We start from the raw sequence: 24,057 nt of genomic DNA, 5'->3' as shown, positions 1-24,057 counted from the left end.
AGAAAAAACAATCCAATACAAATAGCAAAGCATCACAACCGCTGCTGGCGCCATCTGTGAGAAGCTTTGCGTGATAAAAGAGTCTTCATTTTTTTTAATTTTATTTGTAAGGTAGGAAAGATCTTACTCAAATACGAGCCAAGTGCAAAATCAATTAGCACAGTGTGATTTGTGACAACTAGATTTTTGTTATTTATAATTAAAATCCAAGCAAAAGTTGTGGATAAGTAAAGAATCACCGCACCGTTACGAATCCAATACAAATAAGACATGGCGCCACCTATGAAAAGCTTAACGTGAAAAAGGAAGTCAGTAAAGTAATTTTTATTTTAATTTGTAGGGTAGGCCAAAAAAACAAATACGAACATAGTGCAAAGTAAATAAATGTGTCAGTGTGTTATTGTGACTCGCCATGTTGCTGGAGTCAAGTTAATAAATTAATTTTTTTTTCCAAAAGATTAGCTACTTTCATTGTGTGTCGTAACTATACTTACTTCAAATTCAAATCTTTGTTGCGTACTAACTATAAGGTTTCAAATAAACTTTACAATTGAAATGTGCGATTGACGAGAAAGTATTGTGTTGTGTGTTTCATAATACCTAAGTACAAGTGTGGTTGGTGGTCAGAGACGAGACGAGGAAGATCGAGATCGAGTTTGTACAAGGTAGGATTTTTATTTTGCTTTACTGTTTTTTTACCCGACTGCGCCAGAAGGAGGGTTGTATTTTTTGTATAGACTATCCCGCTGAAGTCTATGTATAGTTATTTCATTTTAGTGTATTGCGTCAGCGTATTTAGGTTTGGTAGGTACTTGGGTATCTTTAGAATCTCATTTGTTTGCATATTTAGGTAGGTAGGTATATTTTTCAAAGTCGATTTTTTATATTGGTGTTTTAATTGCCATGATGTGGAGGTATCGGAATATTAGGAATGCTAATGAAATGGTATAAAAATGAAAAGAATGGCGTAGTATCACAATAATACGATTTTTATTCAGTCATCACTGACAATATGAGTATCACAGATTAAATATTACGTCGCTTAGCGAACTAACTAAACATAAAATATTAATAAGGCACATAATTTATACTTTCAGTTCGGTACTCTTCTTCCCGTGTTTGAATCTCTCTTCAATTTCTTGCAAGCTCTTTCCTTTAGTTTCTGGTAATATGAAATACATAACTGCTGTTCCAACTAAGGACACTACTCCGTAAATAAGGAATGTGAAGACTTCCCCGAGGTGTGTCATCATGCCAGGGGCTGTTTTGACGACGACAAAGAACGCCACGAATGTCGTGGCTGAACTTATGCCTGAGCCTAAGCCGCGTACTTTGGTTGGGAACACCTCCCCACACATTATCCATGGAAGCGGTACCAGACCTATTGATATCGCGCAGATGTACACGGTCAGGCAAGTCAGGGGCACCCACGATAGGTTCTCTGGCTTGAAATACAGGAACATTGACAAACCAACCATGGCTATCGCAGTCCAAATACCACTTATGAAGCACAAGGGCCTTCTGCCGTACAGCTTACAGATAACACAAGCAACAACTGACATCGCCACTCTTACTAAATCTATGATCAGCATCACCATGTAGTGGTTTAAGCCAGAACCGACCGCCTTCTCCACGATTTCAATAGAGTAGAAAGCAACCGCGTTGACCCCGGAGAACTGGCACGTAATGAAGAATAGGATCATGATGAATAGTGGCTTGATCAGCTCAGGGCTTCTTAGATCCTTGATTTTCTCTTGCCAGGTCATTATAGGTTCGTTGTCAGCAGCTTTTTGGTTGTCAATAATACATTTTAGCTCAGCATTAGCCTCTTCGCTGTAGCCTCTCAGCCAGCCGAAAGCTTTTACACCTTGTTCGACTTCTCCTTTAGAAATAAGCCACGTAGGACTTTCAGGGATCAGCATTAGAAGTAGAACTGATAGGATAGGGAACAAGCAGCAGATGGTGGCAGTCCATTGCCAAGTCATGAAGGTGCCGATGAGGTGGGCAACGAATATGCCTATTGCTATGGCTAAAGATATGGCAGCGAGGAAGAATCCTCTGTATCTGGGTTCAGAGGTTTCTCCGATGTAGACGGGGCCTAGGGGTCCAAGTAGACCGACGCAGAGTCCCGTGAAGAATCTGCCGAGGAGCATGAGGCCCAGGTTTGATGCGCAGGCGATGAGGATCCACCCGAGGAGGAAGGGCACACAAATGATGTAGAGGGATGTTTTTCTTCCGAACTTCTCCATCATCCAGCCCGCGATGAGGCAGCCTGGAGCCATGGGCAGGGCAGCCATTGCAGCTGTAATAGACAATAATAAATAATAAGTTTTATGAATAGGAATAAAGATTGTGGTTTTGCATATAAATATTTGTACAGTAAGTACGAGATCGAACCCATTGTGCCTATTCTTAACGTAAAGTTGCACAATTAAACTCAAACTCAAAATGTTTATTTACTGATTGGTTCGGGTAGAAATTAGTCCGTACGTGGCATGAAAGTCACACTAAATACATAAAATGTAGTGTATTAGGCAGTACAGTACAGTGCTTAATATTTACTTTCAACGATTCTCATTTTTTAAATACTAATTTTTTTCGCTGTAACGCCTTAGCTATTTGAACTGCAAATATTAGATAGGTTTGCTGGGTAGATTGCTTGCCGTGGCAGCCAGTAAATAATAAAATAACTAACGCTCGTATTCACAAAAAATAATATGAGGTCTCACAGTGCGCGTGGACGCACAGGGTGACACACTTCACTAACCAATCACAGACCTCTATGCAACGCCTTGCGTTTGATTTGCTGCTTCACTTTAAGCATAGATATGATAAGACAAGAGAGCTTATGTGTTGTGTTTCTCCAAGCCTTGGTGTCTTTCTTATTATTAGTTGTCCTAAATAAATAAATGGGTAACTTACCAATCCAAGACTTGGTGCTGGCATCGATCATGATAGGGCTGCCGGGCTGCTCGAGCTTGGGCAGCAAGATGGCGGAGTAGCCCGACGTCAGGCCCGCCGTGAAGGTCAGCAGGATCGCCGCTGATGATGCCAGGGTCTGGAAACCAGATGGATTGATTTTTAGTGGGAATGAATTATTTTAATATTGACAATAGTTGTAGGTTGTAGGGCAGTGGGCAGGCCTCTTACTAGGTGGAGCGACAATCTGGTAAAGTTTGCGGGAAGAACCTGGATGTGGGCAGCGCAGGACCGTTCATTATGGAAAACCTTGGGGGAGGCCTTTGTCCAGCAGTGGACGTCATTTGACTGAAGCGAAGACTTTTTCATACTTTTTTAGCACTCTCGTAAAAACCATAATTTTCTCGAGTGTCATTTATATTTTGGGGTTTAATAATATTTTTTTTCTTACCTACTTATGGGGGCATTTTTGTCGATAAAATTGACATCACAACAACGCCTTAAATTACCGCTAGCCCTATCCCAAACACACTGTATAGGGCACATATTGCTGCAACACCGGCCATGCCCCCTTATCACATCTCCCTTTAGTTTCTGTGATCTGTGGTTACAAACGTATGTGTGCTCACACGACAGTCCAGTTTTGAGAAAACCTGCATCTCTGGAGTCCGTAAAACTGGATTGCAGTGGGAACGAGTCCTAAGAGCATTGCAACTTGCAATTTTAATGGTTAGCATAATAATCTTAATTAAAAATCAGTAACAAGGTCAATTACCTGTCTCCAAACCGGCGAGAATCGGGCCACAGTCTTGGAATCGCTCAGCAAAGTGGCTTCCTTGTTTTCCTTATCATTTAATACTAATCCGGTACCAGAGTTTGAAATCTTGAGATTTTGCATGTAGTGCGACGTTTTGCTTTCGCCGCCATTTTTGGTTTCATCTTTGTTATTATCTTCATTTGTTTTCTCGGCTTCTTTTGTTTTGTTCTCGTTTGTATCTGTATCTTTATCACTAGTGTTGTTAATACTATTTGTTTTTAGTTCTTCATTTTCGGGTTTTGATTCTGCAACTTCGGGGGGTGTATTTGATTCTTCCACGTGTGTGTGATCTTCTACCCTCTCAGCGGTATCACCAGCCATAGTTTATCTGAAACAATTGCAATGCTCTTTGTAATATAAAAGTCAGAGACAAAAACATTTACACATCTGCATTGCCTGTCTATTAACCTAATACTTCCTTAAATATTTAACATGTAGTTAATAAAGAAATAAAAAGAAGATTATCTAAACAAACTTCACAGATACCAAGGTTTTGATAAATGTTCACAGACTTTTTACTCTGTCTACGTTTCATTAACTATAGAATAGTTTGTTAATTATAATGAAAACTATCCAAGCTTTTCCGATCCAACGTGGCAATAATCGGAACTAATAATCCAGCATTGATAGTGGCGCCCTCCAGTCAATGTCTTCGCTGGGACGGTTCAGTGTAGGTCAGGGGTGGCCAACTTGATTAGACATAAAATCTACTGTTTACTAACGAAACCCTGAGCGATCTACCACTTTCATACTTCTTGAAATCTTAAATAAAACAGCATAGTTTAATACACAATCATGTAGTATTTTTTGCCTTGCCATGATCGACTGGACTAATAGTCGCGATCGACCGGTTGGCCACCCCTGGTGTAGGTCATCTGATTCTATATCGATTTATAACTGACGGTGGTCAATAACTGTATCAGTAAACAAACCAGTAAATTTCGTGTCCATTGTTCTGGCTGACGTAATTTACACCAAATGTATCGTTTGTGGGAGTTATCGGAGAGCAAAGTTTTATAGGCCGACGACACGAGCAGATTTGTAGCGAAATTGTGCGTAGTATAACTCAGTACATTATGCTAAACACTGTGACAGTTTAGTTTAATAGGTGATAAGTTTCAACAATGAGTTTAGTGGCTTAATCATCATCATCATCATTTCAGTCACAAGACGTCCACTGCTGAACTTAGGCCTCCCCCAAATTGGTGGCTCTACATTATACATTCTTAGATAGTGTAGGTACATTTATTGCACACTATACCAAACGTACAAAAAAGATAATTATATAACATTAAAATTGTGTTATCGCTAGGAAGCGTTCTCAGTTTATGTTGTTTCCGACAACCTAAAAACAGTTGCTTACAGTATTTTTATAGAAATAAGCGCAATGGGTAGAAATCTAAAATATCCCGGAACAAGATTCACCTAAATTATTAAAAAAAACACGTGTAAATACCTAGATCGAAACGAAATTTCATTTCAAATTGAACAAGATAAGATTCTCGTGCTTGTTAGTTACCTATTTTAGTTACGTAAATTGTTATTTATAGTTTTAAACCTGCTGAGCCCAATATCGTAAGTAAAATTCAAAGAATTCGATAGGAAAAAACAAACGAATTAGTACCAGTAGGTATATTTATTTAGGATAATTAAGCAAGTCTCGTGTCTGCCAAAAGATTAAAATAAAAGTACTTAACACTAAAACTACACTGTTATTTGTTTCTGGATCCACAGACTTTTCCATGCTAATTATAAATGCATCACGCGATCCATTGTATGCCTTGGACTAATTATACATTTCACAAGTGTCCGTCGGTAGGTCAATACCATGTGGTTAAATAGAAGTCCTTATAAATATTAATAATGGTGTTATAATAATCATAATCATAATCATTTATTTATTGCTTCATAAGTGTACATAGGTGGTGATCTTAAACTTAGTCTCAACTTATGACCCTGTAAGTAATTGTTTCAATATATTGGAATAAGTTTAGCGTAGATGAAGAATAGGAAGTTCATCTTTACCTATACTAATATTATAAATGCGAAAGTAAATCTGTCTGTCTGTCTATCTGTCTGTCTCGCTTTCACGCCTAAACCACTGAACCGATTTTGATGAAATTTGGCATAGAGATAGTTTGAATCCCGGGAAAGGACAAAGAATAGTTTTTATCTCGGTTTTTGAAACAGTAATAGTAGTAATAGTATTCTGAGCTAAGCTTATGACGCTAGCCTAAATCCTAAATCCAAATTTAGTCCCTTATTTGGACACCATAGCATTAGTGTGATGTATGGACCTTGCTTGCAATGTTCCAAGACATGGTACACCACAACTATTTCTATATAACATCATCATCATCACTTAGATGGTTGGCAGTCCACAACAGTACGTTTCTCTAGAAACTTCCTGCCCCGTACAACCAAACTGTGGAATGGACTGTCGTCTGCGGTGTTTCCGGACGGATACGACCTGCAAGCTTTCAAGAGGAGAGCGTATCTTTACCTTAAAGGCCGGCAACGCACCTGTAACGCCCCTGGGTCTGCGGGTGTCTATGGGCGACGGTAATCACTTACCATCAGGTGATCCGTCTGCTCGTTTGCCTCCTATCACATAAAAAAAAAAAAAAAAAAAATCTTTTAAGCCATGCAGATGTTATGATTTTCCAAGGCCCTAATATCTGAATGGTAGCTTTGTATAGATATGGCCTTGTTCCATTAAAGAAATTCGATATTTGGGCCATTGATCGTTGATTAATAAAGTATGTTTCATGACGCCACTTAAACCAAATGCTAAATACTATGACATCTTATACTCGTATACTTCTCCTGTTATCATATATTCATATAAAAGCAAAAGGTCACTGACTGACTCACTCATTACAAAATCTCAGAAACAAGTGCTAAGTTTCAAATTTGCTCGGGGGTTCCTTTTAGCACTAATAAGACGGGATATTGAAAAATTCAACCCCTAAGGGGGTAAAACGGGATCAATACAAAGAGGCTGGCCTATCTAGTTTATTAGTGTGTTAACTTAGACTTGATTTACTACCAAAGATAAAGCCTTATAAATATTATGTCTACCTACAATAATACCTAATTTACAATCGATTACGATTCAATCACATGATCTACAACGAGGGCACGAGTCAACAGATGCCGATAAGACGGGTCACGAGCCACGATCGCACTGGGTTAGTAATAATGATGTAATTAATAGTATAATTCACGTTATCTAATAAACAAAATTTGCCGGTTAAATGTCATTAATGCGACCCTCATTTATTTTCCTTGTCCTCTCTCTGGGTTGTGTGGAATAGATCGCGGTGATAAGACCGCCAAAAGTGTGTCGTTTTGATTTTGCTAGTGCTTAATAAAGTAAAAGATGTTAATAATACTATTTCCATTCCTAATCAGCCTTCTGTGAAGTAGAAGATGACCATGATATAAAGCCAGGCTTCTGCTATAGCAGATACTCAAAATGGTCTACCTATATCGAAACCCAGGGGTATCGGGCAGATTGCAATTTTAAAGGAACCATTCCTGGTGAAAATTTAATTGGGGGTATTTGGGAAGGAATAGAGTACCACAGATTAGAAAATTATTTACCCTCTCTTTCCAATGGGAACCAAAAAATCCTGAATCCTGGGTCCTGCATACACTGAGCCAGTATAGACTTTAAAAAGTAAATACAACTGAACCGCCATTTTCCAGAATCTAACGGGTCTAAATAATTTTCTCGTGAAAAGCTCTCATTAGCGTTCTACTAAAACTGAACTAACCGTTAGGAAGTTGACATCTAGTTTAACTGAAGATGAAAGTAGAAATACTGGTACAAGCTGGTTAAATGGCGCCATGTTGACGGACGGAATACGGAATCTACTACGGCCTAATGAAAACTGTGGTAGGGTTAATACGTGTAAAGTGCTTTTTAAAAGCCTATTTGCAAATAATATAAATCGGTTTTATGCGTATCGGGCGTTTGCGCGAAAAGACACTAGCGCGAAAGACATTTGAGTGCATGGACACTTATTTAGTAATTTTCCTGAGGCTGTATGCGAAGTGATACGCTAATTTATTACTGTGATTTTTAGTTAAGACTTAAAGACGATGAAGTGTGCTAGGGTTCTAAGGCAGACATGTGTCGGGCAATTAACTGGACTAATCAACAAACAATGCGTTTTGCTAGTAAATAATCCGCCATTTTGAATTTCAATGCAACGCGCACGTTTGTAGCGCCATGACCGAGGCACTACAGCGTTTATGAGTAATCTTATGTTATGTATGTTAAAAATATTATGTTAATAATACTCATAGGTATTATTAACATAATATTTTTAACAGTGCTTAACTCAGTCAGAGCCTGAGGTATGGGAGCGGCACGGGAGGATGTTTTTATATTTTAGTTCTGATATTTGCCGCTAGATGGCACTGTTCTTTGAGGTGCGAAAAGCTGCACCGCGATGTCCAGATTGTTTATCCCGCCAAGGTTTACAGCGGGATTCGATGCCGCAACCATTCCTATCGTTGGTCCCTCACGCTAACTACCGGGCCATCCTATACTCCTATCGTTCGTTTCCGCCGAAAGACGTCCAGTGCTGGACAAAGGCCTCCCCCAAGGATTTCCACAAAGACCGGTCCTGCGCCGTCCGCATCCAGGCACCTCCCGCGACCTTCACCAGATCGTCGGTCCACCTAGTGGGAGGCCTGCCCAAGCTACGTCTACTCCTATCTCTTACCTAAATTCACACTTTCCATCTTTTTCCTTTTCAAACAATAGAGGCTAACGATCTATTATCTTTGTGCTCCACAAATCACTTATTGTGTAACACTCCATGGTGCAGCCATTACTATAAACACTATGTCATAATCGTATCATAGCAATTGACCTACTTGGGCTGTGAGGACGTTTGAGAGTATATGATATGTTTTGATTTAGATATTGAAGTATACAGGGTGGAATTTTGTAATGCCACCTGAAGCGACAGTACTGAGTACTCATAATACTGTAAATAGAAAATTTTACTCAAAGAAAACATTCCTTGTTTTTTTAAAAGAAAGAGAACTGCTTTCAAATATTTCTAATTTAAGATTTCATGGTTTACTTTTCATTTGATTTATCAAGTTTGTTAGTGATTTCATCCTTACACTTAACCCTAACGATCGATTCCACCATGTATATTATGTACTTATACATAAAATATACTTCACATAATCTCACGTACAAGTAGCTAATAGACATTGGAAAACAAATTAGGTAAATTACCTGACTCTATACTTTGTATTGGGATATAATGCCATGGAGAAAACCATATGATAGCTATGTAAACCTTAACATAAAAAAAAACTTGAAGAAAAGGGTAAAATACGGAGATGATACTAATGTGGGAAAGAAGATGATTTTTCTGATTCTGATAGATATCCAATAAAAAATCAAAATTATCTTTAGTATTTGTGGAGACTAATTAAATTAGTACTTACAAATCGTCAAAGCCTTTACATGTCTTATTCTTTTTTTTGCCCTACCATATGCCAATACCTTATTTATACCAATGACAATAATACACAAGAGACCCAAGAGTGCAATTTAGGCGGTCTTATATTTATAAATCTACTCGTATCTCTTACAGGTAGATAGACAACTAGAGGGCAGTTGTATTTTATTGTTTACCAGAAGTTAAATAACATTTGCAAATGTGACTCCACATAAAACAATATCATAACAACTATTAGTTATGTACAATTTACAAAACAAACATACTTTAATAGTTAGTAAGCTTATTCAAAGGACAGTGCCAATCCATGTATGGAAGTTGGACCAAGTGCTGCCCAGAACGAAACCATAGTGCATTTTGTTCCTCAGGCCAATACTAATTTATAACCGGAGCGCACTGAAAACTATCCCTGGATTTAGGAGAAAAAAAGAGTTTTGTTTTGAATTATTAACATACAAAATATCATCGATGTATACGTACTACGCATAAGATTTCACGATTTTGGCATTAAATAACACTCGCTATGTTGAACTTAACCAAACTGCATACGTACACATTATTTTAGTACGACTCCGACATTCTTTATAAGCGATCAAGCGCTGTTGCAGTAGTTTGGTTAGTTGACAGTAAGTAATTATTTCCAAAATGGAGCAAGAAGTTTTAGCTTACAATAACTTTAATAATCGATTGTAACACACCAATAAATTGAATTTTTGCAAGGATAGATAACTAAAACTTTTTGCTTTATTTTGGAAATAATGATTTCTGTCAACTTACCAAACAATTAAAACAGCGCTAGATCGTTTATAAAGAATGTCTAAATCGCACTAAAGTAACGTGTACGGATGCAGTATGGTTAAGTTCAACATAGCGAGTGTTATTTAATGCCACAATCGCGAAATCTTATGCGTGGTACGTATACATCGACGATATTTTGTATGTAAATAATTCAAAACAAAACTCTTTTTTTCTCTTGACTCCAGGGATAGATTTCAGTGCGCTTCGGTTTACACATCAGTATAGGCCTGAGGAACAAAATGCACTATGGGTTGATTCTGGGCAACACTTGGTCCAGACCCTGGCACTATCCTTTATTCAAGTAAATTAATCAACAAGCTATTCCGCTTGTAATAGAGATATTTGAATACTTTGGGAATTACAAACTAACCGGTTAGTAATTTAAGTTAATTATTCGCGAAATGAATGAAATTTAACTCGTGATCGAACTGGTTTGGACTTAGTAAACATATTGATGCTATTCCAGTCTTAGGTAACCAGACTGCCTTGAAACCTAAATGACTGGTTAGATTTAACTGAGCCTAGAGTTAGTATCTATATTTAGGACTAATACGTACCTAAGTGGAGGGCATTAGCTTTATTTTAAGTATCAACTAAGGGACTATTCCCACCTCTCGTTCCCACCGCTGCAACTCCTGTGTAGCTAGGATCTACAGCTTGATCACCAATAACCCAATCAGTAAAGGTCAAGTTTGTCCCGGGGGAAAGTTAAGCTGACATTGGACCCGCAACGAAATTAGAAGAGTTAAGATTCGACTTCTCTAGTTCAAAGCGAATGACAGGTTTTTAAGTAACTGTATGTACCCAAAATTTGCCAATAAATCTTTACTTATAATCACGATTACGAAGTTAAAATTTTTGTTTTCTGTTATTACCACCATGGCTAATACATAAATACTTTTTGCCCGATTTTAATGCTTTAATTAAAATTAAAGGGGCCCATACCAAGATACCAAGGAACGTGTTTTTGAACATGGGTTATTGTTTATATCAGTTAACGAAAGTACATAATGAAAATGAAAATGAAAATACTTTTATTAAATAAACACTTTACAATTACAAGATATGTGCCGCTCTCGTATAAGGTTAACCTGTGTAACGAGAGTCAGGCTCCTCCTAAAAAAAAAACATAAGACTAAAATTTAGTGTTTAGATTAAATTTTATCTTTTAATTTAAAAAATAATTTAAATAGAAAAACAAAACAAAAATGTGTGTGTGATAGTGTGAGTGTGATTTTGTGTGTAAGTGAATAAGTGTGCTAAGAGAAACTAGTAATTGTCTGGATTAACTTTTCTAAAGTGTCGTACGTATATTGTTCCATCCATTTTATAATAAGTTTTTTAAACGTTACCGAAACAAGTTGTGTGATGTCTTTACTTGTTGCAAGTATTTTGTTGTACAGTCTAGGGGCCATGTGTGAAAAATGCCGTTTCATGAGTGCTGAGTGTGTTATGGGAATAGTGAACCTAGGGACTCTCCTTTTGTCTAATGTTGTATGTGGGACTATTTTGTTGTGGAATCTACATAAGGTTAATGGTATGTATAATTTACGGACTGGACATAATAATAATAATCCGGATTAAAGTTTGGAAGTCTGCTTTATTCCTCGATTTCTCATGTAATTATTGATAATCAGACTGTTTATAGGTTGTATGTATACATATTATTATGAACCTCCTTGTAATATTATTCACGTTAAATAATAATAAAGAACTAGTTGATAACGATTTTTAGTATTTTTCTTAAATAAATTTTAAAGTTTAATAAAAAGGAGATACGATCCAATTCTTAATAGAATCGGTTCTTTGACACCTTGGATAGTTTTTAGGGTTCCTTATAAATATTGAAAAAGACGAAACCTATTAATACTGAATTTGTAACTATTATAATAAGTATATCAACTTGCAATGTTATGAACCAAACTAGGAATTTGCCAGATAATGCGTTTACTGCATGAGATATCAAAATAAGAGCTTTTTATGAAGAATTTATACCCACGTGAATTGTCATTCATGTAAGTTCAGGTGTTAAATAAATAAATACTCTCCACATAAAACTTAAAATGACTGAAATAATTTTATCCATAATATTTTAAAGAGAGAGACTCTTTAAAATATTATGGATAAAATTATTTCTATCTGGATAACTATTTCAGTAGTAGAAATATGATACAAAATGTACATACGGAATCCGCTGCATGTTTAAAATGAATCGCGCTTGGCTGGTTTTAAGTTAAACAGTTGAATGACCGTAATTTTTTGCCTGACTGAGAATTATGTAAGTTTCGTAAGCCAATATCGACTGAGATTGCTACTTAACATTTATAATGTAAATTATGCAATAAATTGAAATAAAATCTAAATTGCTTGCTTGCGCTGCATTTAGACGTTTAGGTAGTGCATACTGGGAAATAGGTGTCATTTATTATGTAACTAACTTTTCTCCCGCGTGAAATTTTGTCTGTCACAGAAAAACTTTAGTACTGCGAGTCCCTGTTTCAAACCCGAAGCACACCGGGAGTCAAAACTCTCTAAAATCGGTATAGTGGTTTAGGCGTGAAAGCGTAACAGACAGGGTTACTTTCGCATTTATAATATTTGCAGGGCTAGGGAGGGATATTTGTAGGGATGTCGCCCTTAATCTATGATCATAGTTAGAAAGAAAATTATAGAGATAAGCTCCTCCAGTAATTTCTGTATTTCTTGACTCTATTTCAATGTGTGTTTGTGTGCTGTTAAGGACTCTACACATCCGGCGACTTAGCGGCTATTGTGTAAATGTCGACAGATTGACAACATGTCAAAAGTCGACGACTCATGTCGGCGTAAAGTAAGTGTAAAGGCAACCTTCAAAAAAAGAGTAGATAGAAGCACAGATTGAAGATAGTGAAGAGATAAATATTATATTTGCAATGATTTGATGATACGGGCTGAGTTCAGATTGCCCTCAATACCTAATGACTATGTGAAGGTTATACCACTATCAGTGAAGAATATAACCCATATTGTGATCATTTACATCATAAATTAAATAAGAGTTGTCACCTTGGTCTAATGCTCATGATAAGGCTTTCTATCAAGGTTGTTTTAAATAATTAGTTTCACTATTCACGCTTCTTTACTTGTCTAATTATTGTGAAATGTATTCGTCAATCGACTTTAGGCAATCAGAATTATGTTGTTAATTCTAGAAATCATCATCATCTAGACTCGAATTTTGCAACAAGTAAAAAGTCATCGTGAAAAGTCCTTGAAAATTGTTTTTTTCGCTTAATAAGTAAGTAGGTGTGCAAATTTAAGTAAGTCAAGTGCGTGTGCGTCAGATCAGAAACTACGAAAGTTATAGTTACTTAATAATGCATAATAATGAAAACTTACACGGCTAAAAAAATTTTTGAGAAATTATCGTGAAAGCTAATATAAATAAAGACATTTATTTGTCAATCAATATGTATATCTCACACAGGAATTTTTTTCTGAAAAATGTCTGGTCTAAAAATAGGTTTATTCATAGCATAAACCTTATCTAGATGTTTATTTCATTTTCTAGTTTGTCTCTGTCAAATTAGTTCAAATTTCTTTTTTTGTGTCAAATCTAAATAAAGCTATAGTCCATTCAGCGTAAGATGGTGATTATGACAGTTCTATTTAGTGAGGCGCTCCTTATAAACCTAATCGATATTTTTTAGAATCGAGAATATTTTCTATAGAAATCTAATCGCCTTTTATTTATTTGATTTTTAATCTTGATCAAAATTATATCTATGAATTTCAACTAGGTGGAAATGGAATAAACGTGAATATTCTTAGTGGTACAAAATAAATCACAAAGAATTAAATATATGCATTTTATTCAATAAAACATCAAAATAACAATAACAAACAATACGTGGAGAAATCGCATAAAACAAAACCGTCATCAAAGGCAAACGCACACGTACTGACTTAGCTTTGACCTGCCTGAGATAATAATCGTGATTCGATGGTAAGATGACCACCATGCCGATTACTGATTTATTGCGATTGTTTATGTCCCATCCCTATGAGCAAAAGTTCCGACTAACGCAGAAGCAATTCATTTAATATTTTTTCACAATTTTTTCTAAATAATAAACTAATAAATAATTAGAAATTCTTGTTTAGGTTAATTGAGAAAGATTAGTGATTGATATTTTGGAAGGATGAAAACACACAAAAGTAATTGATTTTTACAACTCAATATTTTTATTCGTAGAAAGTTAGAATCATAAAACGAAACGTTTTATCTGTCTAAATCACCATCATAAGTTGAATGAACTATAATATAGAGAATTGACATAACTTACTTTAGAAAGACCTACTGAAAATACCTACTTACTTAGCAAAATAATTTTATTACCCATTGGATAACTATTAAAATTTTCTAATGTAGAGTCGCCTCTCATTAGATAACTGTCTCTTTTGACTACCTACTTTTTCTAATTGAATTTTCATGTAAGGTTTATCAAAGTCAAAAGGTATGGGAACCAAATTTTAATTACATTAAAAGTTGAGATAAAACGACTTTCTAGTTTAAAACAAGTAATTCAATGATCAGGCTGAGACAAATCGCGAGTGATTAGTGCACTCCGAATGTATGTCGGCGGATGAGGTTTCTAGAGAGTGCCGTTATTTTCTGGAAAATAGAGTCTGTTTACATTATGTAGGACAAAAAATGACGAATCAAATTATTAAATAGTAGTTTATTTTACTAATATTATTATAAAAACTCATTTATTTTTTAAAATAGGCTTTTAAAAAGCACTTTTACACGTCCCAGTATTAACCCTACCACTGCTTGGGGACAATAAATGGGCCAGTGCTGAGACCAAGCAGCGCAAGAAACTCAGTCACTATTGTCAGCCTCCTGTTCAAGGGTTTACAGTCTTTAAAATATACAAATTATAGTCATAAGTATAGAATTAAGAGATTAAGAATAATACAAATAATTAACCTACATAGACTAAAATTAAATATTTACAAATATTTACAAATAAAAAATATGTCCCAAATCGCTGTCCAAACAACGCGACATGGTGCCCAGAATGCTGGCTGCATTTCCGCGCTGAATGGCCAAACTGATTCGTTGGCCAAGAAATGCGCCAGCTCTTCTATCACCTGTACAGTCAATCAGCCGCTTGGCTAATTCCCTGTACAGGCGATGAGCACTTGGTCCCCACGGACCTAGCGTCTCGACCCCAAATGGCTCAAACATGTAGGTACTACTAAGACCTACATATTTGCGTCGCTTGAGGGATTCCGCTGATGCAGCGGCAGTACCAGCCCCAGACGAGGTTTGCGGAAGATGAGACGGTGCCAGTGTGTCTACGCAGGTTGCATCCCACACTAGTGGCCGTCCCACCTTCCATGGAACCAAAGTCATACCATCAGGTCTCTTACCATCACTTCGAACCAGGCCATTTGGTTCAAGAATGGCCGGTACGGAAGCGCTAGAAAGAGACCTGCGTATGATGTCATTGAGGCTGGCGTGACGGGAAAATCTCCCGGCACTTCTGCTGCATGACAGTCCGTGATGACCAAGGGAGTCAACCATGTCACCGCAGGGACAGCGATGGGGGACAATGCATGGTGCCCCCAAACGGAGCGAGACTGCTAAATTAAAAGTGGTATTATCCAAAAGTGTGCCAATATGAGGAGAAGGTAGGGAGTGAAGCCAAAGACCTGATTCCCACTCGGCTACAGCCAGAAGACGAGCTCGATCTGCAGAACTGGAAGACGTGTTTAATAAGTTATTCCGTACAAGTCTGCAGAGCGGCTCGTCCCACTGCCTTTGTGAGATGAGAGACAACGGCAAATTTTCAGAGCTTAACTGCCTCCAAGCGCTAATGCCTTCGGCTAGGTGGATGGTAGTTGAGTCAGAACACTTACTCAGTATTTTTGAAACCAATCCACTGGTGCTATGAGCCGAAGACAAAAAAGCCGGTAGAGCAACACTGGAAATTTTGCGAATACCCAAACCTCCAAACCTAATAGGTAGAGAGGCTTGGGTCCATGATCGATCATCTAAAGGAATATTTAAAACGGAGGAAATAATTTGTTTTATAGAGTTATCTAATTTGGCAGTTAAGCTAGGGTATTTCCAAAACTGTGAAGAACGAATGCAATATGTGAATTTAGGGACAAAAAGACAAAATCGAATAATTGTGCACGCCATGTGTGTGTTAATTTTAAGTAAACGGTCCGAAACATTTTCAAAGCTCTGTAATTTTTCGTCTGTGAAAGAAGCAAACGCTTCCTCCAATATAGGAGACCCAAGGAGGCGAAGGGAATCTCTTTTAATAATTTTAATATTGGGAGCTATGGAATTAAAATTCGAAATGACCCTATCTGAATTAGGGCAGGAGTCGGGTACAAACAATTCACATTTTGAAAAATTTAAATCTAAACCGGCTTTTTCAAAGTTTTGTGTTAACATATTTAAATCGGCCAAAACTGTATTAGGGTCTCCTCCAAGGGTCCCGTCGTCTAAATACCACACATTTAATTGGGAATTTAGTAAGGTTATGAAAGGATGAATTGATAGGCCGAAAATAGCTGGACCAAGAGGGTCACCTTGCTGACACCCAACAGCAGACTCAATGATATTATCCTTATATAATAGTTTGCTTGGGGTGCTATAGCACTGCCAAAGGAAAGGATAAATCAGCGGAGCCTGCTCTTTTATTTGTGTCAGCAAGACGCCCCTATCAACTGAATTAAAAGCATTTTTAACATCCACTTTCAGCAGGACGTCGCTGGGATTACTATACAAAAAAGAACGGACTGAATGGATGGCGGCTTCGCAACCGCCTTTTATGCCAAAGCCCAGCTGGACAGGTTCAAAATAAGCTGCAAGGCTATCGGAAACAGCCCTACAGCAAATTTTGGCGGCTAGTCGTCTCAGAGTTGAGCCAACAGCAATGGGTCGAATGCCACCATCCTTTTTTTTGAGAGCGCAGAGATTGGCTCCGTATAAAATATTTATAAATTGAAGGTTGACGCCACCAGATAGCATCAAATTTGTCAGGGAAACCAACTCCTTCAGGAGGAGGGTACCGGCTTCGCCACAGTTAGCACTTACTAAGTCTTTGAGATGCTGTGGAGTAAGGCCATCCAAGCCGCCCGCAGAACCACTCGCAAAGGAATTGATTGCACCCAATAATGCTTCTGGTGTTGTCTGGAGGCAGGACTGTGCAGGATCTGGTTGTTCAGGGTATACTGTGGTGGTTGCTGAAAGTGGATGTTTGCTTTGAAGGGCCGAGAGGGTATCAGGGGTATTAGGGGCTATAAGATCGTCGGAGAACATAATGCGCGCAGCACCTTTAATGTCACCGTCACTGATTTTTGATTCTACATGTTTTATGAAATGTTCACTGTTAGAATAACGGGAGTTAGGTATGGAAATGATATCAGAGGTTTGCCACGGTGTACTACAATTTTGCTTAATTCTGTTTGTCAATGATTGATGGTTATTTGGTTCAGATTTTATGTGTAAAACTCTATAAGAAAAAGTAAACAAATGCTCCCAGGCCTCAACAGAGTTGCTTCGAACTACATGGGATATGGATTGACTTAGGCACTGTGCAACTGAGGCACGAGCGCCACGAGGAATCCGTTTAATGAGAGGATGAGAATGTTTAAGGTGACATAATTTTTTCCAAAAAGGACAAGTGGACGGTGAGGGTTGAGATGGAGATGGATTTGGTTGGATGGAATCTGGCACTGTACTTGGGTGAATACGACTGAGATGAATTCTCAGGCCTCGTTGGCCTTTGAAAAATCGAGGCTGGGAGCATTTGGGGCAACGTATCAAGTTCTCCGACGAAACGTTATCTCCGTTTGAAGGCACTGCACTAATAGCGGAAGAAACACTCATATGATTTTACTTACAAAAGAACAAATCCTAAAATAGTAAAAAGGCATCCAAAAAAACATTGAAAATATAAAAACACCTAAAACACAAATGTCACAAACATAATGTCATTATAACGATGACGACGAAAACGACACCAGGTTGCTAGGCAGCGGCGATAATACCGGCCTTCTATTGGTCACGGTTGCAGTGGGCGCCTAGCAACGGTAGCCGCTGATGAGGCGTCCTTAGAAACTGTCACGTTATATAAAATGACAGCGGCACAGCTGATTTCAGAAAATAATTTGTGTAAAAACTTTATGACACACTGTTCAATCAAAGTTGCCCACACGTACAGTCGAGTAGAAAGCTCAGGGCTGCAAGTTGATGGGGTACTTTCGTCCAAACTTGCGATATTATTATTTTTAAAATTAAAAATTGAACTCGACTGACACTTTCTGTCACCTTGTTAAGTTCAGTCTCAGTAATTAATTTGGATATGATATGAACAGTAGTTAAGCTTGATGTCCAGTTGTCTATAATTGCATGTTCAGTCAGCGTCAAATAGTTCAAATTCAAATTCAAATTCAAAACGTTTATTGCATGTCACATTATAATTTATAGTTCGTGACACCTAAGGCCCAGAACAGACGGTGAAACGCAACTGCAACGAAACTGCAACTTTCTGAAGATTCTAATGAATGAAACTGAAATTTTCAAACTGGTCGCGTCATGTGTGGTCTCTCAACGGACGCTATGGCAGAAACTTAGATGCAACTCAAAAGTAAGTAGCAGTTGCAGTTTCGTTGCAGTTGCGTTTCACCGTCTATTGGAATAAGTTGTGTTGTCAACTTTTGGGCCACTTTTGTCACGAACTAATTGACACTGACTGTACTATAGCAAAGATAGGTGCATTAAGTTGACGTATCGTTTATTTGTCCTTTTAAATACGTTTACCTACTTTAGAACTTTATTTAATGGTGTTTCTAAAATTTACTGTAGATAACTAAATAAACATGTAAAACTGCATTTGCCTTGCAAATCTCTTTGATTATAGGTTAATGTTAATTGTTTTCACTTAATTGTGAATTATTTATTGAAATGCCTCGTTGTAGAGTATAAAGAGAGGGAGGTTCTCTCAACTTCAGGTTCTAAGTTCGATTCCCTGTCAACTGTCATAATGAAAAATTAATTTCTGTCATCCTAGTTTACTTAGGGTGGATTCGACCAAACAAGAGTAAATATTAATCTCAGAATAAATAGTCAGTTTTGACATATTTATTTCCCATACTGAAACTGTCAATGTGCCAGTTATACCAGGAGATATTCTCGGATAAAAGTTTGGTCGAACCGGATGGTATTAACCATTTATGCTTAAAAAAGAAATATGATTCTGAGTAATAGGACAAGATTTATGCAGAATAATCGAGTTCTTTAGTATGAAGGCTCTTTTCAGGGACTTATACACGTTCCAATAAAGCTTGCCCTACCGCCACTTCGGGACAACATATTCAGCTGGTGTTGAAAAGTGTTGAAATAAATATAGGCACCTTTGTCAGCGTCTTATTTTTACAAGAGAAGAGAAGTGTGACAAAGTAGGGTTGCTTAGTAGAGTCGATAAAAAAGCAGCTGGTTCTTTTTTTAATTAAAAAAAAGATAGAGTCTAGGGTTGTTACCTCAGTAGAGTATCGACTCTACTTCTACTTATGGTGACTGAATTTCTTGCGCTACTTCTTCTCAGCACTGGCCCATTTATTGTCCCGAAGCAGTGGTAGGGTTAATATTGGGACGTGTAAAAGTGCTTTTTAAAAGCCTATTTGCAAAAATAAATGAGTTTTTTAAGAGTTTTATATCGTTAAAAAGTAGAAGTTGGTTCTTTTGTCCGTCATTTAACAGCTGAATAACTAACAAACAAAAATGAGTTTGATTAAATAAATTACACGTCGGTGCATATATTTGCCTTATCAATGGCTTTATTTTGACGCCCAAAAATACTTTTCAGTCATTAAATGACTGAAGGACATCTAAGGGCGCCGATGAACTTGGTCGTTCACTCGTAACAACACAAAAGTAAGGTACTTGATACAAATAAGGCCTACGTTCTAATAAGGCCTATACATCAGAAAACACAGATAAATAAATCCATCCGGGACAATACTTCAAGGACACGTACTCATATGCCCTATAACCCAGTAGAGTGCTAGAGCATCCCGATCCACGATCCCAGCACCAATTGGCACGCGTTCTTCTAAGGTGGTGGGTGATTTCGTGCTCCCTTATAAAAATCCGGCGATTTCATCTTAAGTTTTCGGTAAAATGACGCTGTTTTAGATTAAGCTTTTCTTAGTAATCGTTTCTAAATATATCTTACTAGCTAATAATTACCTTAATTTGTACTACTGGCTATAGATGCATTATTTGTAAATTTTTAAAGACAACAAGAGCGAGATATCTAATAAGGCCTAGGCCTTATTTCAGCATGGTAGGCCATATTAGATACTTATGTTAACACCTGTTTACGGACAAATTCATTAAACTAAATGAGTCAAAGAGTAACAAAATATTTATTTAATAAGAATGTTACTAACAGCACAGAAAAGAAAAAGATAACAGTGTCAAAAAAAAATACAAAACCTGTAAAAAAAGAAACAAAATACAAAAACAATAAAAAATAAGAAAAAAGAAGCCGTATGTATAATTCTTAAGGAAAGAAGAATAAAAGCTGGTATTATCATGCCTGTTTCGAAGACAAAGTAGCAGATACGCGACCATAAATGACTGCTTTAGGTGGTATCACAAGTATTGTGTAGGAGTTCGCAAAAATGATTCAGAAGCCTTTTTATGCCCTGGTTCTAACAAAAATTGATATCTCATTTTGTTTACAAACTAAATGATGTTCCTAAACTGATTTATTTAAAAGGTTTTATGTGTAGGTAGGCCTTATTCGAACACGGTGTTTTAATAAGCCCTATACAAAAAAACAATATTGTTTGTTTGTGATAATTTTTTTTATAATATATGTAAGGAATCGTAACTTTGTTACTATGAATATTTAATTTTATCTATAATTTATGTATAATTCTTAATAAGTGGAATTTAAGTTTATCTAGACATGTACAGTATATTTCTGTTTACTTGTTATGTAAAATTTTGATAACGCAAACAAATCGACGTGTTTAATGTTATAAGACCGCATTTTGTTTAATACAACCTCAATTTTAAGGTCTAGAGGCATTTGAATCATGTAGGCCTTATTCCGTGTAGGTGATTTAATAAAGCCAAAATCAGTGGTTTCGTAATTTGCTTATTTTGAATAGATTTAGTTAAAAATTGTGTTTTTTTTTGTAATATTGCTAAAATTAAAGGATGGAAGAAGATAATTAACCTTGTTTTTGTTAATTGGCGTTAATATTTATTGAATTATAAGCATTTAAAGTTAGGTAGGCCTTATTTGTATCAAGTACCTTATTTTGCTATTTTTTACCGATTTCAAAAAAGGAGAATGTCCATAATTAGGTTTACTTTTTTTGTAAAACTGAACAACAATCTAGTAAAACCAAGCCAACTTCATGACAACTACTGTGAACTGTCGGTTTGTTTGGCGAGCTTACTTTCGATCAGTCAAGAGACTGGTAGGTGGAATTAAGTGAATTGCACGGCAAAAAGCTCGAAGCAAATTATATTTACCCGACGCAGCAGAAGAAGGGTCATTTTTTTGATTGACTACTACTATGAATCACACTATTATTATATCGTAATACAAAACAGAACGCTCTAGTTTATTTCATTTGAGACAACAAAGTTACATTCGCTGGAATGCTCGTTACAAGTAAACGCTCTAATCGATCATCTCCTTAACACCTTTTGGTGCATAAAAACAGTTAATCAATGTTATTTAAAACAAAAATCCATTGATATGAGTGTACCATAAAGCATGATATAATGATATCATGCTTTGATAGTAAAGATGGTAGAGTTAATTCCAATAAAAAGCCTTAATAGCTCTTTAAGTTGATTTGTTTTTTCTTTCTTTCAACAAAACCGAGTTTTCTTGAGAGCGCAAAATATTTAACAAAAATGTACCGTTCACGTAATTATATTATAAAATTGTAAAGTCTAAAAATTAATTACAGCAATAAAACTGATAAATCCAAACCACTTCCTTACAGTTAATTACACCTGTTTAGTAACGGATAAACGAGTTTAGGATTTCGTGTTGAAACCTAAGAGTAGTACAATATATCTGTGATTGCAGTTTTAATGCAAATAATGTGCAATTATTTTTTATTTCTATGAAATTCACTTGCGAGTTGATATTGTAGATACTGCTGATGTAGTAAGTCTTTCCTGAAGAAGTTCTATATTCAAAGCCTACATGTTGTATTTAATTTGAAATTATTTTTAATAATCTTTCAATTAAAATTATTACAATCAATTAAGGTTTATTTTCTTGAGCCTCTGTCTACCTACTTGTGATCTATCAATTCATCTGTAAAATTATTTTATTTATGTTACTTTATACTTATTTCCTTGCCGCCCGAAAAATGCGCCCTGGGTTGTAAGTGTATAAGTGCGATAAAATGGTAAATTCAATATTTCATCAATGCTATGAATTAAAGCTATGCCATTTATAATATAAAAATCCACCCTAATTTCATTCATCACTCAATAATTTACTTACTTCAAAAACTCCACAACAACAACAAAAAAAAATCACAAAAAAAAACAAAACACTCGCAAACACAAAAAGTTTTCACAACACAATTTGGAATACAAAAAAAAAGAAATTAACTTCACAAAACAATATTAAATGCACTATAAAATTATAGTTAACAATGGGAATGCACAGTGAAGCGGGTGGAGTGGGTTGTCTCGATCACCGTACTGATACATAGAGCCGGCGCGCACGCACGTTGGCCCTGCTAGAAGCGGGCGCCGGTGGTGTCGATGAGATAAGAAAGATCGACAAACGCGTGAAATTAAAACTGAATTAAAAACATCAACATGTTTTTAATTCAGTTTTACGAAAGAAGGAAATAACAGTATGTAAAATATGTATTTGTCACAAGACTCTCATCATTATCGTTTTATTTGTAGATTTTATGGCTAATTAGATTCTAAATAAAATCGTTTTGCCTTGGATTCGGAAAGTGATTGTTATTTATGGGACTATGTAATCCCATCCCTCGATACTAAAGCTTACTAACTACTTCTGTTGACTATATCTATAGCTTAACCGCTACTAAAAGCTCTACCAGTGGTAGATTAGTTTCACATTTTAACAGTTCACGTTTAAACCATTTAATTTTGTCCTTGGAAAGAAATTCAAAATGCTGCTAGAAAGTGCAGGTATTTTCAAAAACATGTAGAGGCTTACTTATTGCCTTTGAATTAAACTAAAAAAGGAAAATATTGAAATCCAGCTGATTTTTAAATATCATTTTTTACTGTTCTAAACTGTAAACTCTTTTCAAATCAAATAAATAAACTCCACAAAAACGATCATCAAAATTTCAATGAAACATTTTTGTTACCGAAACAAATAAGATTTAAAATAGATTCTTCTAAACCACATTATCTATTCTAACATATTTTAAGTACTTGTCGCTATACATTATTTCCTAGAGATATCGATAGTGCCCCACCTCTAGTCGCTTCTTAGAATCTACGCAGATATGAGTAGCGAGGCGCCTGTCATTCAACTTTCCCTGACCTTTCCTTACTAATATATGAATTAGTTTTTCTGTCCGTCCGTTTGTAACGGGCAAATAGACAAGTTATGTAAAAAACTATTGGGAGTTTGTTAGTCTAGTGCCCGTTTTCACCATCAATCCCTAATTTTTAAGTGACCCCTATGGTATTTTAACACAACAGGCATTTTGTTTTCATAGGGGTCACTTAAAAATTAAAGATTGATGGTGAAAACGGGCATAGTACTCATAATAAATTATACTTATTTAAATGAGTGTGTTACTTAGTTTTAGAAAATCTCATAATATTGCAGTATTTCATAACTTAGTTTACGCGAAAAAAAATATGTATTTATCTTTTCAACAAAAACAGTACATCACTTAAATATTATGTACCTACTCGTTTATTATAAAGCCTCCTGCATACAGCCGGTATGATTTGAGTCTCATTTTTAATAGCTTGTTGCCAAT

General features: G+C 36.3%; 1 protein-coding gene across 1 annotated transcript; it reads right to left on the bottom strand.

Annotated features, from left to right (window-relative positions):
- Window positions 1–968: 968 nt before the first annotated feature.
- LOC135084281 (facilitated trehalose transporter Tret1-2 homolog) lies at window positions 969–22,795 on the bottom strand. The gene is made up of 4 exons (XM_063979071.1): window positions 22,578–22,795; window positions 3,695–4,064; window positions 2,923–3,058; window positions 969–2,302 (listed from the first exon to the last, which is right to left on the bottom strand). The coding sequence occupies exons 2-4, from the start codon at window positions 4,055–4,057 to the stop codon at window positions 1,086–1,088; spliced, it is 1,716 nt and encodes a 571-aa protein (XP_063835141.1). The 5' UTR covers window positions 4,058–4,064; window positions 22,578–22,795; the 3' UTR covers window positions 969–1,085.
- Between the last annotated feature and the right edge of the window lie 1,262 nt (window positions 22,796–24,057).

This window comes from Ostrinia nubilalis, chromosome 25 (assembly GCF_963855985.1).
Source record: "Ostrinia nubilalis chromosome 25, ilOstNubi1.1, whole genome shotgun sequence".
Classification (NCBI taxonomy): domain Eukaryota; kingdom Metazoa; phylum Arthropoda; class Insecta; order Lepidoptera; family Crambidae; genus Ostrinia; species Ostrinia nubilalis.
Note: the sequence above shows the minus strand (reverse complement) of the source record. Positions and strands in the feature narration are given on the sequence as shown.